The sequence below is a fragment of the Camelus dromedarius genome, chromosome 16 (genome assembly GCF_036321535.1).
Source record: "Camelus dromedarius isolate mCamDro1 chromosome 16, mCamDro1.pat, whole genome shotgun sequence".
Taxonomy (NCBI): domain Eukaryota; kingdom Metazoa; phylum Chordata; class Mammalia; order Artiodactyla; family Camelidae; genus Camelus; species Camelus dromedarius.
The window spans coordinates 25,690,906-25,702,173 of NC_087451.1; the positions used below are offsets into that span (position 1 = coordinate 25,690,906).

General features: G+C 53.9%; 1 protein-coding gene across 3 annotated transcripts in view; it reads right to left on the bottom strand.

The window, feature by feature from the left end:
• Positions 1-10,483, bottom strand: part of PRPSAP2 (phosphoribosyl pyrophosphate synthetase associated protein 2) — a 34,148-nt gene extending 23,665 nt beyond the window's left edge. The window contains exons 1-6 of one of the 3 annotated variants that reach the window (XM_031467495.2): positions 10,355-10,483; positions 5,882-5,973; positions 5,488-5,638; positions 4,638-4,690; positions 2,454-2,520; positions 214-386 (exon numbers count right to left, since the gene is read on the bottom strand). In XM_031467495.2, the coding sequence (XP_031323355.1) occupies positions 214-386; positions 2,454-2,520; positions 4,638-4,690; positions 5,488-5,606 (412 nt within the window). In that variant the 5' untranslated portion in view covers positions 5,607-5,638; positions 5,882-5,973; positions 10,355-10,483. Of the gene's footprint in view, positions 1-213; positions 387-2,453; positions 2,521-4,637; positions 4,691-5,487; positions 5,639-5,881; positions 5,974-10,111; positions 10,233-10,354 lie in introns of those variants that run through there. The other 2 variants (XM_031467496.2, XM_031467498.2) reach the window with 2 other exon arrangements.
• Positions 10,484-11,268: the final 785 nt, after the last annotated feature.

Genomic DNA, 11,268 nt, shown 5'->3' on the forward strand with positions numbered 1-11,268 from the left:
ATGGCTGTCACCTGTCACCGCAATGTAACTTCTCAAACAAGGAATTCAGGGACTGGGGACAGGGGAGCACCCACTGCACTGTCTTCTCACCATAAATGGGCTGTCTTCAAGCTACACCACTGTTTTTACTCTGTTCAACCTTCTAATCTAGGTAAAACAATGTTCTGTAATTCCTAAGGTGAAGCTTGAACTCCCGACAGCCGCCATCCTCACCAGCTTTGCACATCATCGACGCCAGCAGCTTGGAGACGATGGAGCCGCGCTTCCGCATCTTGCACTGCTTGCTGTACGGGAAGTAGGGGATCACGCCGATGATGCTTTTGGCACAGGACGTCTTACACGCGTACACCATGATCAGCAGCTCCATGATGGTGCTGTTCACGTCCCTGGAACCCAAGAGGCAGGGCCCCAGCAGCGAACGTCAGTCACTGGGAACACCTCTCTGTCCCAGCAAAGGGTCGGGACACGCCACGCCCACCTCGACCAAGACGGGCTCCAGACACAAAGAGGGCAGATTCCTCCCTGCTCGGCCCCCATCCGCTCTGCCCACCTTCCCTCGCAGCCGATGACCCTACTTAATTTTCCACCAGTAAAAGCACTGGCAAGAGAGAGCCGCCCGCCCCCCACCACATGCACTCCACGAGCCTGCTGGCCCCGAGCCACCAGCTGGAGACCGAAGTTACTCTCCAGTTGGCCCTCCCCGCCACACGCTGATCCCCTCTCCGTGCCCCCCAGGACAGGGCTCTGCCGATTCTCTCTCTGGACGCCATCACCAACGCCACCCCCGCCGGGGCTCTTACCAGCAGCCTCTAACCACTGCTATTTCCCCCACTAACAATAGCTCAGCCCGCTTCCCCATTCCCAAGCTCCTCGTGTAGCACGTCTCCAGAGCGCTGTCTACACCGGCTACCTCCAACTCATCTCTCATTCTCTCCCAAACACGCTGCAATCCAGGTCACCATGTGGCTGAAGCCAACGGTCAATTCTCAGACCCCCTCCGCGCCTCCCAGTGGTAGTGTCTTGCCGGGTGCTCGCCTCTGCTCCCTGACACCCCGACCACCCCCACTTCTCCACAGCTTCCTACCCTAACGCCCGTCCACCTGTCCTCCCCTCCGGTCTCCCCTCACCCAGAGCCCCCTGCAGGTTCATAGTTTCATCAGTGAGGGACACTCGGACAAATCGCCCCAGCCCAGGCTTCTTTTCTCAACTCTAGTCTGACGAATGCAACCGCTCCTGGACAATTCCACTTGAACGTCTGTTAAGACATCTCAAAACATACCCCAAACTGAAATGCTCTTTGCCCCTCACAGCCTGCTTCATCACAAAAGCTCTGCCCTCTCCGCTGACGGCAACACTACTCCCACACGCACTAAGCACAAACCCCAGAGGCATCCCTGCCCGTCCCCCAGCCAGAAAGTCGCAGCAGCGCCCCACTCCACTGCCACAGGGCGGCCGGGCCCCAGCCCCAGCCCCAGCCCCAGCCCCAGCCAGGCGCTGCTGACCACCCGCACCACCGCCCTCCCCGCCCCTGGGCAGCCCCTCTGCCGTCCACCCTCCAGAGCATCCAGCGGATCTTACAGTCAAATCCCGCACTCTCTGCCCAGAGATGGTTTCCCACTCTGCTCTCGGCAGAAGCCCAAGGCCCTGCGGTGCTCCCGAGGCCCCCCCAGGGTCTGCCCTTCACCCCGACCCTCCCACCCCGCACTCCACTCCTCCCCCACGCCCCACCGCAATGCCAGGCCTTACGCCCACCTGAGCACCAGCTCAGAGATGTTCAAAACTCAGGTGAAAACACATGTGTTCCAAGTCTAAATTCTCCTGAAATTTGGCTCATCCACCCTTTCCTTGGTACGTACACACATAAACAATTTTAGCGATTCTGAGGGTCTCTAGGCTAAAAAGTGATGCCCTAACACAAACTGCCCCGAGCGGAACGCTCGTGCACGGAGGCGCTCAGGGCCGCCTGTGGACAGGGGCCATCTGACCACTGCACTGGGCACCCACACCTCTGCCCTGCACCCTGCGGCACACACGGGGGTCGTGTCACAGACACACACACTGTCCTTCAGCCTCCTCGGCTCCTTTGACTCGCGCGACAAGACACTAACGGGTGATACTTAAATCACCTGCAGTCAAAGCTCCAAGAGCCCCGAGAAAGCCAGCCCCTCCTCCCGCCGCACTTTCTCTCTTTTGGAACCAGAAAGCCCCCCTGCAGGTTTCACGGAATTCTGGCTGCTGACGGCAGGTGTCAGGGCGCCGCCGTTAAGGGCCTGTGCCGACCCGCGGCCACTTCCGCCCGTGGAGGGTGCTGCATGTGTCACAAGTCAGCACCGAAAGACACACCAACCTCCACCCTACCTCAGCTCCTCCTGCCCAGTGGACCCTTGTCGCCCTGAACGCCCGCGCTGCACGGGGACCAGAGAGCTCGGCACTGCCGTGGGGCGGGCACCCACCTGGACACTGTCTGGATGATGAACACGTCCTTCCCCCTCACGGACTCTTGAATCTGTACTCTTGTTTCTGGCAGGAGAACGGGAAAACGGGAACAGGGAAGAAGGCACGTGGGTTTTAAAGATACACACAAAACATCTGCATCATTCGCAGAAGTTACAAGTATGGAAACTGGAACTGTTACAGAACTCGCTGGGCTTTAACTGCTGCCGAGGACGACGAACATGCTGGGACTAGTCACACTTTTTACAGTACAGGACCTGCTCAGGAAGGAATTACACGTCTGTCTTGAAACAAGTAAATCGACCCTCCTCATTTCTTGTACAGAAACAGTGCTGGACCACTGAGCATCAAGTCTTCACGGGAAATTTTACACTCATCCATTCAAGAATTGACTAATTAATTAACAAGAAAGAACTTATTAGGCACAAACGTTACAATAACGTTGTGAAAATGAAGATAAACAAGGCCCAACCCCTACTCAGTACGCCTGTCATCAGCCACACGGAGACAGGCAGGTTCAGGAGCGAAGTTCTGCAAGACGACCTCTTCAAAAAGCCAACGTTGTGGGAAGGAAAAACAGAGGGTGAGCAGACTGTTGTAGGCTAGAAGAAGCTAAAGAGATACAAAAACACGTCACCTGAACCAAGAATCCTAGTGAAAAAAAACAAAACACAAAAAACACACCACAGCTATAAAAGGCTCTTCAGGACAACCAGGAAATCTGAACATAAACAGACGACAGAGAATTATCATCATTTATGTGACAGTGGGAGTGCACTGACACGGGGGAAGTCCTCGCTTTCAGGAGAGGCAGGCCGCGCAATCAGGGGCGAAGTGTCCTGGTGTCCACAGCTCACTTCCAAAGGGCCCCACACACACGTTCCCAGAGCAAAGCACCCACTGCTGCATCCAGGTGGTAGACACTCACGTGGCTATTCGTTGCACTATTTCACTTTTTTTTTAGGTTGGAACATTTTCATTAAAGATGTTGGAAAAAGCAGAACATGAGTTTACAAAGGAATGTGGCATCATGGAAAGAAAACAAGTCAGGGAGATCTCGATTCGAACCCTGACTCTGCACTTCTGGAACCCTGGACCTAACGTCGTCCCCGGGCTCCATTCCCCAGCATCTGGTAACAGTAAGGAATCCATAATCGTCAGCTCCCTCCTTCCTCCCCAGCAGACACCAGAGACGCCCTCTCCCTCACTCGTGAGCCTGGCGGGTGGACCAGCCTCCTCCAGAGTGTGCCACCACAGCCCCCCAGCCCTCCCTCCTAGACTAGACACAGGACACCATCTGACTCCCTCCAGCAGTATAATCTTCTCCAAACATCCTGCAAGTTTTCCTCAATTATACTTTTTTTCCCACTGAAGCCACGTGGGAAAAGGATCCTGGGAGACGGGGAAGAGGAAGCAGTCGTGCAGAAATAAAGGGGGAAGAGCAAATCTGTCCTTCCGTCAAAGTGCCTTGTGGGTCTCTAACACTCACACAGCTGACAAAATCCTACGGTAGAAAAGGGGAAGGAACAGTATCTCCTGAGCACCTACCTACTGCGTGCCAAGAACTGTGTCAGGCACACCAGGCCTCCCATTCACCCCTCAGAACAGCCCAATTATTTGCAGTCTGGAAAGGGGACAGGGCCCGACGAGGATCTGCTAGCTGACCCTGTGCGGGCCGTCCGCCACGCCTGCCAGAATGATTTCAAACACCCACCCTTCCTACAGAAACTACACAGACACTCCTTACAACTTGGGGTGCTTATGCAACGACATAAATCAGTCAGCAAAAGCACCTCTGAACAGGATAGCGTGGCATCTAGCCCGCGGGGGGGACGCTGGGGTAAAGCACAACCGGCGTGCTACCGCGGCCACTTGGATGTACGCGCCCCGACTAGCGTGGCAGGTTCAACCACCTGCTAGGCTGATGCTTCCCTCAGCTGACCAGCCGCCTCCTGCAGCCCCGCGGCCGTTCCTGGGGGAGGTCTGAGGACAGGCGCTTCAGCCCAGCCGTGACTTGCCCCGGGATTCTCTACCTAGCAGAGACACTGCTCTGGCCCACTCTGCCCACCCTCCTCTAACAGATGGACCCTGAGTCGGCCTGCTTCAGTGGTGGAGGATGAGGGACCGACCAGCACGGCATACGCCACAGAAAGACCCCCGCAGGTGCGGAGAGCCCCACTCACCTCTGTCTGGCTCCTGGTACACCTGCACTTTGCCCATCTCCACTCCCAGCCGCCTGCAGAGGAGAAAGAGGGAAAACACTGAGAAGGCAGTGGAACACACCCAACATCTTTACTATTAAGGATGACTTATCAATTGATAAAAACAAAACATTTTTAAAAACAGAAGTAATCCTATTATAAAATGTAAGGTGTGGTGGATGGAAAGCTGTTGGTAGCTCCCTTACCAGACCTTCACCCCAACCCTGGGCCTGAGCAGGTGCTCCCTGCCCTCCAGCCACGTCCCTGCTGCTCCCTCTGCCCACCCCGGACATTCCCTCTGATTAAGGTTTCTCAATTCACATTCCACCCTGTGGTTGCAAGACACCTGAGCACCGGCTCCAGCAGCCGGCCCAGCCCTCACCAGTCCTTCCAGGCTCTTCTTCAGAAGCCATCCTGCTTGTTTTGTTGACCTGCTTCTTGTCCAGCTCCCCCACCAAGCCCAAGAAGAAAGGACCCTGACCAGCTTGTTCACTGTTAACCCCAATATCCAGACCAAGGTCTAGAACCATACTTACTTAATAAATAACTAAATTATGCTTTACTATAATCTACAAACACTTGCGGATAGGACACACACTTACTTCACTGCTCTGTATTCTCAGAGACTCCTACACACAGGCAGCGCCCAGCACCGCCTGGCACTCAGCAGGCACGCAGAGAAGGTCTGCTGAGCCGTGTGCAGGAGTGATAGCAGCTTAGAGGCCAGCCCTGTAAAACATCTGCTTCCAAATCTGACAGCCAGCGCTAACCCGACGAGCAAACTTAAACCCCACACAATGAGCACGGACGTTGGTGGTGTGACTGCACTCACTCGGCGATTTTCTTGGAAAGCTCCATGCACGAGGAGTTAGAATTTGCTGAGAACAGCACCAGGCCGCCTTTGGTTACGTTCATCTTGGCTTCTAATTCAGGTGACGCCACACAAAACATCAAAACCTTCTTGGTTTTCCAATTCTCAGAGCCTAGAAGGATACACAATACGTTAAGAACTGCTGTACGGTACCCAACACGCCTGAACAGATACTCTGAAGTAACAAATGACTTAAGCTGAAGGAAGTTAGTTTTTGCCACAATGGAGACTTTTCTATTAAACATGTACATGAACAAACAGAAAGTCTACTTGGATTTCACGGTTCCAAGTTTATGGAAAGATGGCACCATATAACTTAGTTTTCATGACCACTGGGAACAAATGATAAACTTACAAGAAAGGCGGAGCTGAAGAGCTCAGTGTTTTAGTGTTTGCTGCTTAAAGTCAATTACGACAACCTCCTCTTAGGCTCTGACAAAATTCCTCCTGGATTAACACACAGAAAAATGGCAGAGCCATTAGCAAGGACCAGGCTGACTGTTCCTTAAACAATGACTGAACAACCCATCCACGCCCAGCTCTTCCTGTGGGGCCTGTTTACCACAGAGCCTCCCCCTGGCCTTGCAGCTCCTCTGAGATGCCCTGGGTCAAGTCTACACCTGACCTTCTCATCTGCACTTTCCTCAACTGGAACACGAGGTTGACCAGATAATGACGACCTTGAAGAAAAGAGAGTCAGCCACCCAGCGGACTGGGAGCAGGGCACAAACAGGAGGACCCTGGCTCAGAGGCACCAGAGATGAGGCTCTGCTCCCACAGGCCCTCAGCGTCTCCCACCTTCCCCTCTCGGGCTGTGTCCTCATCACGAAAGGGAGGCTGGGGACTGGATGCAGGAGCAACTCCAGCAGGCCTGAGGGATGGAGGCACTTTCCCAGTGAGCCCAGGGCATCTGTCCCTGCACGCCCACTCGGGGTGACCCTGGGAAGGCCAAGGCAGGGGGCAGAAGGCTGGAGCCGAGCAGCTCTTTTCTGTTATTCTTAAATTTTAGTTACACAATAAACAAATTCACCCTCCTTGTAAAACACTGAAACATGAGCGTCTAGCCTAAAATCACCAGCTGCAGTCCCAGGCTCCTCCCACCCTCCTCCCCGAAGCAATGGCTCCTGCCACGTGATGGAGACACCACAGGCTCCACACATTCACACGGGTGGTCCCCATGAAAAACGTGCGCACGAATACATTTCTAACACAAAAAGGGGTCATCGTACAAATCCATCGGTAATCCGTTTTCTTGTTAATTAGACTTTGATGACCCAGGTAGAAAGCATGGATCTATCCTGTCCTTTAAACTGCTGCCAGCATGCGCTGGTGCGGACATGCCGCGCTGAGTGGGTAACCAGCCCAAACAGCGTCCTCGTGCACATGTGTCTCTCCTGGCAGCAATCGAGAGGGAGCCAGTGGGTCCTGGGCTGGTGTGACTCACAGTCCCACAAGCACACTTCCCCACGGAGCACCTCTTCCGGGGCATTCCATAATGGGAAATGTGGGCCATCACAATGGACTTGGCCTAAAGACTATGAATTACAAACAGAAACGTATGCACAACTGACCAAAGCCTTAAGGAGACCCAGGAGGACCATGGGTGCGCACCGTGGAAAGTGGCTTTGGAGAGGGATCAGCACAGTACAGCCCACGGGCCTGTAAGTAAAACTGTACTGGAACACAGCCATGCTGCCTACAAGTTGTCTATGGATGCAAGGGCAGATTTAAGTATGGGTGGAGAAGCCCTCGGCAGAAAGAGTGCCCACCCAGCTTTAAGCACACGTGGGGGGGCCAGCTCGAACAAGGAGAGAAGGAACATTCCACCATCCACACTCAGAACTCAAGGAGATCCGAGGTGCGTTCCAACACCGTCTCTCAAGCAACCTATGTCTGTGTTTAGGAAGAGGGTACAGGTCTGGAAAAGGAAACTGCCACGGAAATAAAATTCATTCCCCTGTAGTTGTAAATACGGACTTTGGAGTCAAACCCAGAGTCGTACCTCGGCTCCTACTTCCCCAACCTCACTGCAAGGCCTTGCAGAAATGAACCCCTCACAGCCTCAATCCCTCATCTGCATGACTGTGAACACTGCCCTTGCAGGCCGCTGTAAAACTGGTTCCTGTGCAGACTTAACAGTGTCCCACATACAGGACATGCTTGGTAAACAGAAGTTTCCATCAGTCAGCTTCTAATGTTCCAGTTATCGACCCAACAAGGCTGGTAACACGCATGCCGTGGCCATTTTTACACGTCCAGCCTTCAGCAAGAAGCTGCTTAAAGTACAACAGTGCTCTTGAGAGGACCTGGAACCCTGAAAATGAAGGTATCTGAAAGGCAGGAAGCAGTCTTGGAAGCAGCTCAGTCCATCTATAGGACTCCGGCCAAGAAGCCACTCCAGACACCTGAGCAGCCACAGGACCTGAGGCCCACATGCTGAGGGCCTACCCATTCCAAATTCTTCCCCAGAACACACAGCGATCCCTCTCCTGGCAGCCTCCACCTCCTGGTCCTTGCCCTTCCCTTGAAGATTTGAGGGAAATCTCAAACTCCTCTCCCACAGGCAGGCCTCCAGCTCCCTCAACATGGCTCTCTTGAGATAGTCCCCGGAGCCTTTCCCTAATGATCACGGTTTAAACGTCCTTCTTCGCTGCCTGCGTTCTCTGGGGCTCCAGCCTCAGCTGCCAGGTTTTAAGTGTGGACACCTGACCCGGGACCACACGCAAAGTGGCGCAGGTGGGGAGTCCGCCTGGAAAGGGCTGGCGGTTCAGGCACGTCCTGTGACTACCCACTTCACAAGCCGGACCAACCTAGCGGCCGTCGCTAGTTTTGGTTCTCCTTTTCCTACCGGAAATTCAAGTTGTGCTTTACCCAGCTTCAAGAGGACTGAGTTTTAAAGACTGTACTCAGGAACATGAAAATCACCAGGATGGGCTGGCAGAAGACGCGCCTGTACGAGGCTGCGGAGTGAAACGCAGCGGGAAGAGAGCACTCCTGCTTTCTCCCCCTGAACTGCAGCTGCTCCTGTGTTTCTCCTAATCTCACACCAGAATGTGTGAGGATTGCAGCACATATGAAAACACACCCTTTGCAGGGAATCTCAGCACTTTACAAAAAGCTAACCATCCTCCTCTGAATGAGACCGCGAGCTGCTTAGTCTGCTGGGTGAAACCACCCTGAAAGGCCACTTGCTTGGGAAGGGCCAGCAGTCATTTCAAAGCCACTCGTCCACATTTCAGGTGAGGAAGGCCTGCACTGAAGTGTGTTCTTTCCCTCTAAAGCGTCTGCTGTGTGAACACCTTCTGTCTAAAGATAGCCGGAGGCGGACACGGTTTGCCTTCCATGGTTACTGGCTACGAGGCCTTGCGCAGGTCACTGGGCCATGGCCTTCTGCTTCCGGACACCAGAGATGGACACTTGATAAAAACAGCTTCCCCCACCAGAATTCACGGTCTAGGACAGCAGAGAATTTTTTTTCACTATTACTTTCTTTGCTGTAAATCCAGTGCATAGAGCAGCACCTGGCAGAGGCAGAGGCTCAACAAATGCTTGTGAAATAACAAATGTTCACTGAATAAAGCCTGCCTCTCTGAGTTGAAAGCAGTTTGCAAACTAAAAGGCATCATCAAGTGTAAAGAACTATTGTTTTCATTAGTGATGTACCTCACTCAAAGCAAACGTGCTTTTTGGGGGACAGTATTAAAGACAATCAGGACAAAACCTAAATGGAATTAATCCTCCATGCCTCTGTGACCCCAGGCACCGTGCTGTCTCTCCATCAGAACGTTTTCTTTTCTTGAGGCTAATACACCATTTTCTGAATGCTCTGAATTCTTACGGCAACTCAACTAAGCGGGTACTAGTCGGTGACCCCTTTCCGACATGTGAAGTGAGCGTGGCCGTGAAGACACTTCCTCCAGGCAGCATGCCTCAAAGCAGCAGGCGCCAGCTCAGCTTCAGCCTGACTTGCTACAAAGCAGGTACCCCAACAGAGAGTGCTGAGCTCCGCAGGCACGGGGACAGAACCCGACAAATACCCAGATTTTGAAAAACACGCCTTGTTTGGAGAACGAGTTAGATCAAGTGCCAAAGAAAGAGCACATAACTTTGACTCAGTGTCCTCCCTCTGGAGACTTTCTCCTAAGGAAAGAAAGAAAAAGCTCCATGAAGGTCACTGCATGGTCTTTTTGAAGACGAGAAACGCTGAGCATATGGCAAATTTACATAACGGGATAACTAAGTGCAAATCTGAATGTACAGCCACCATAATGAAAACGGTAAACATCCGAGACTACACGCAGAAATGCTGCCGTTAAGTGAGCAGGAGCAGAGCTGCATCGCCTCCAACTAAGACCGGGAAAAAATGGTACAGAAATAACGGAAAGGAACAGAACAAGAAGGGAATCATTGCGCGCGGTTCAGTAACTGTGCGGGAATGACTTGCATCTGTGCATCTCAAGTTGTTAAGCATTAGAAATCACACGTCCTCACGCCCCAAATCTCCACTCCGCGTTTCTTATTCCTCACAAAAGCCGAACACCCACACCGCGCCGACACCAGCAAAAGGGGGAAAAGCCCTTCTCACCCGTGTGCTCTCCGGAGGGGACCACTCAAAAGGGGGGCAACGCCGACACGTCCAGGCGGCCGCTCGGCCTCCGCGGGCCGAGGGCCGGGACGGCGAGGCCCGGCACGGGAGGGCGGCCCGGAGGCTGTACCTCCGCCGCGGCCGCGCGTCCCGGGCCCGGCCGAGCCCCCGCCCCTGCACCTGCGCCCCGCAGCCCCGGCCCGCCGGGCCGCGCCGCCGCTGTCCCGGCTCCCGCCCGCCTACCTGGCCCCGACCCCAGCCCCGGCCCCGCCGCAGCCTCGGCTGCCGAAGGAAGAAAGCGCCGCTCCCCAGGCGGCGTCTCCAGGAGCAAAATGGCGACTCGGGGAAGGAGAACAGCGTCCGCGGCGACTGCGAGGCCTGGGGGCGGGGCGGGGCCGCTATGGGGCGGGGCCGTCACGTGGGGGCGGGGACGCGTGCGGGGCGGGGCTGAGGGTGGGGCCCAGCTGAGGGGCGGGACAGGGGGTGGGGCTGGGCCTCGAGGCCCCAGGAACGCCCTTTGCCCCAGCACGTGAGACGGAGTGTGGACCATGATGTTCGGAATTAGTGTCCGGGTTCAAGTCTTTACTGGCCTGTAACCTTGAGCAAAGTCACTTCACCTCTCTGGGCCTCGATTTCCTCATCTGAAAAGGGAGGTGATAGTTGCACCTGCTTCAGGGGTTGCAGTGAGGATTGAGTGAGGTAACACCTGCAGAGCTGGTAGCATAGTTCCTGGCGTAGAGCAAACGCTCAGGTGTTATATCGTTTATTTGCTTTGTTGCCCTTCTTTCATTTTGAAGGAAGGAAATGGTGCTTTTGGTATCCACTGCCAGGATTCCTTACAATGTAATTGTGTTTACCCTTTACATATATATATTGCCCTTTATTTATATAATATAATACAAAAATAATATGACAATAGCAAACAAGTGTGGAGCACTGACCGCATGTCAGGCCAAGTTCTCTTAAGTGTTTACCATATATCAACCGTAATTTATTCAATCCTCACAGGAGTATGAGTAGGTGTTACTATCTCCACTTTAATAATTGTGGGAACTGAGGCACTGAATTAAGTAACCTGCCCCGTGGCAAACAAACAGTGGACAAGAATTTCAATCCAAGCGGCCTGGCGCCTGTACCTCACGGCAGCTCCAGGTCTG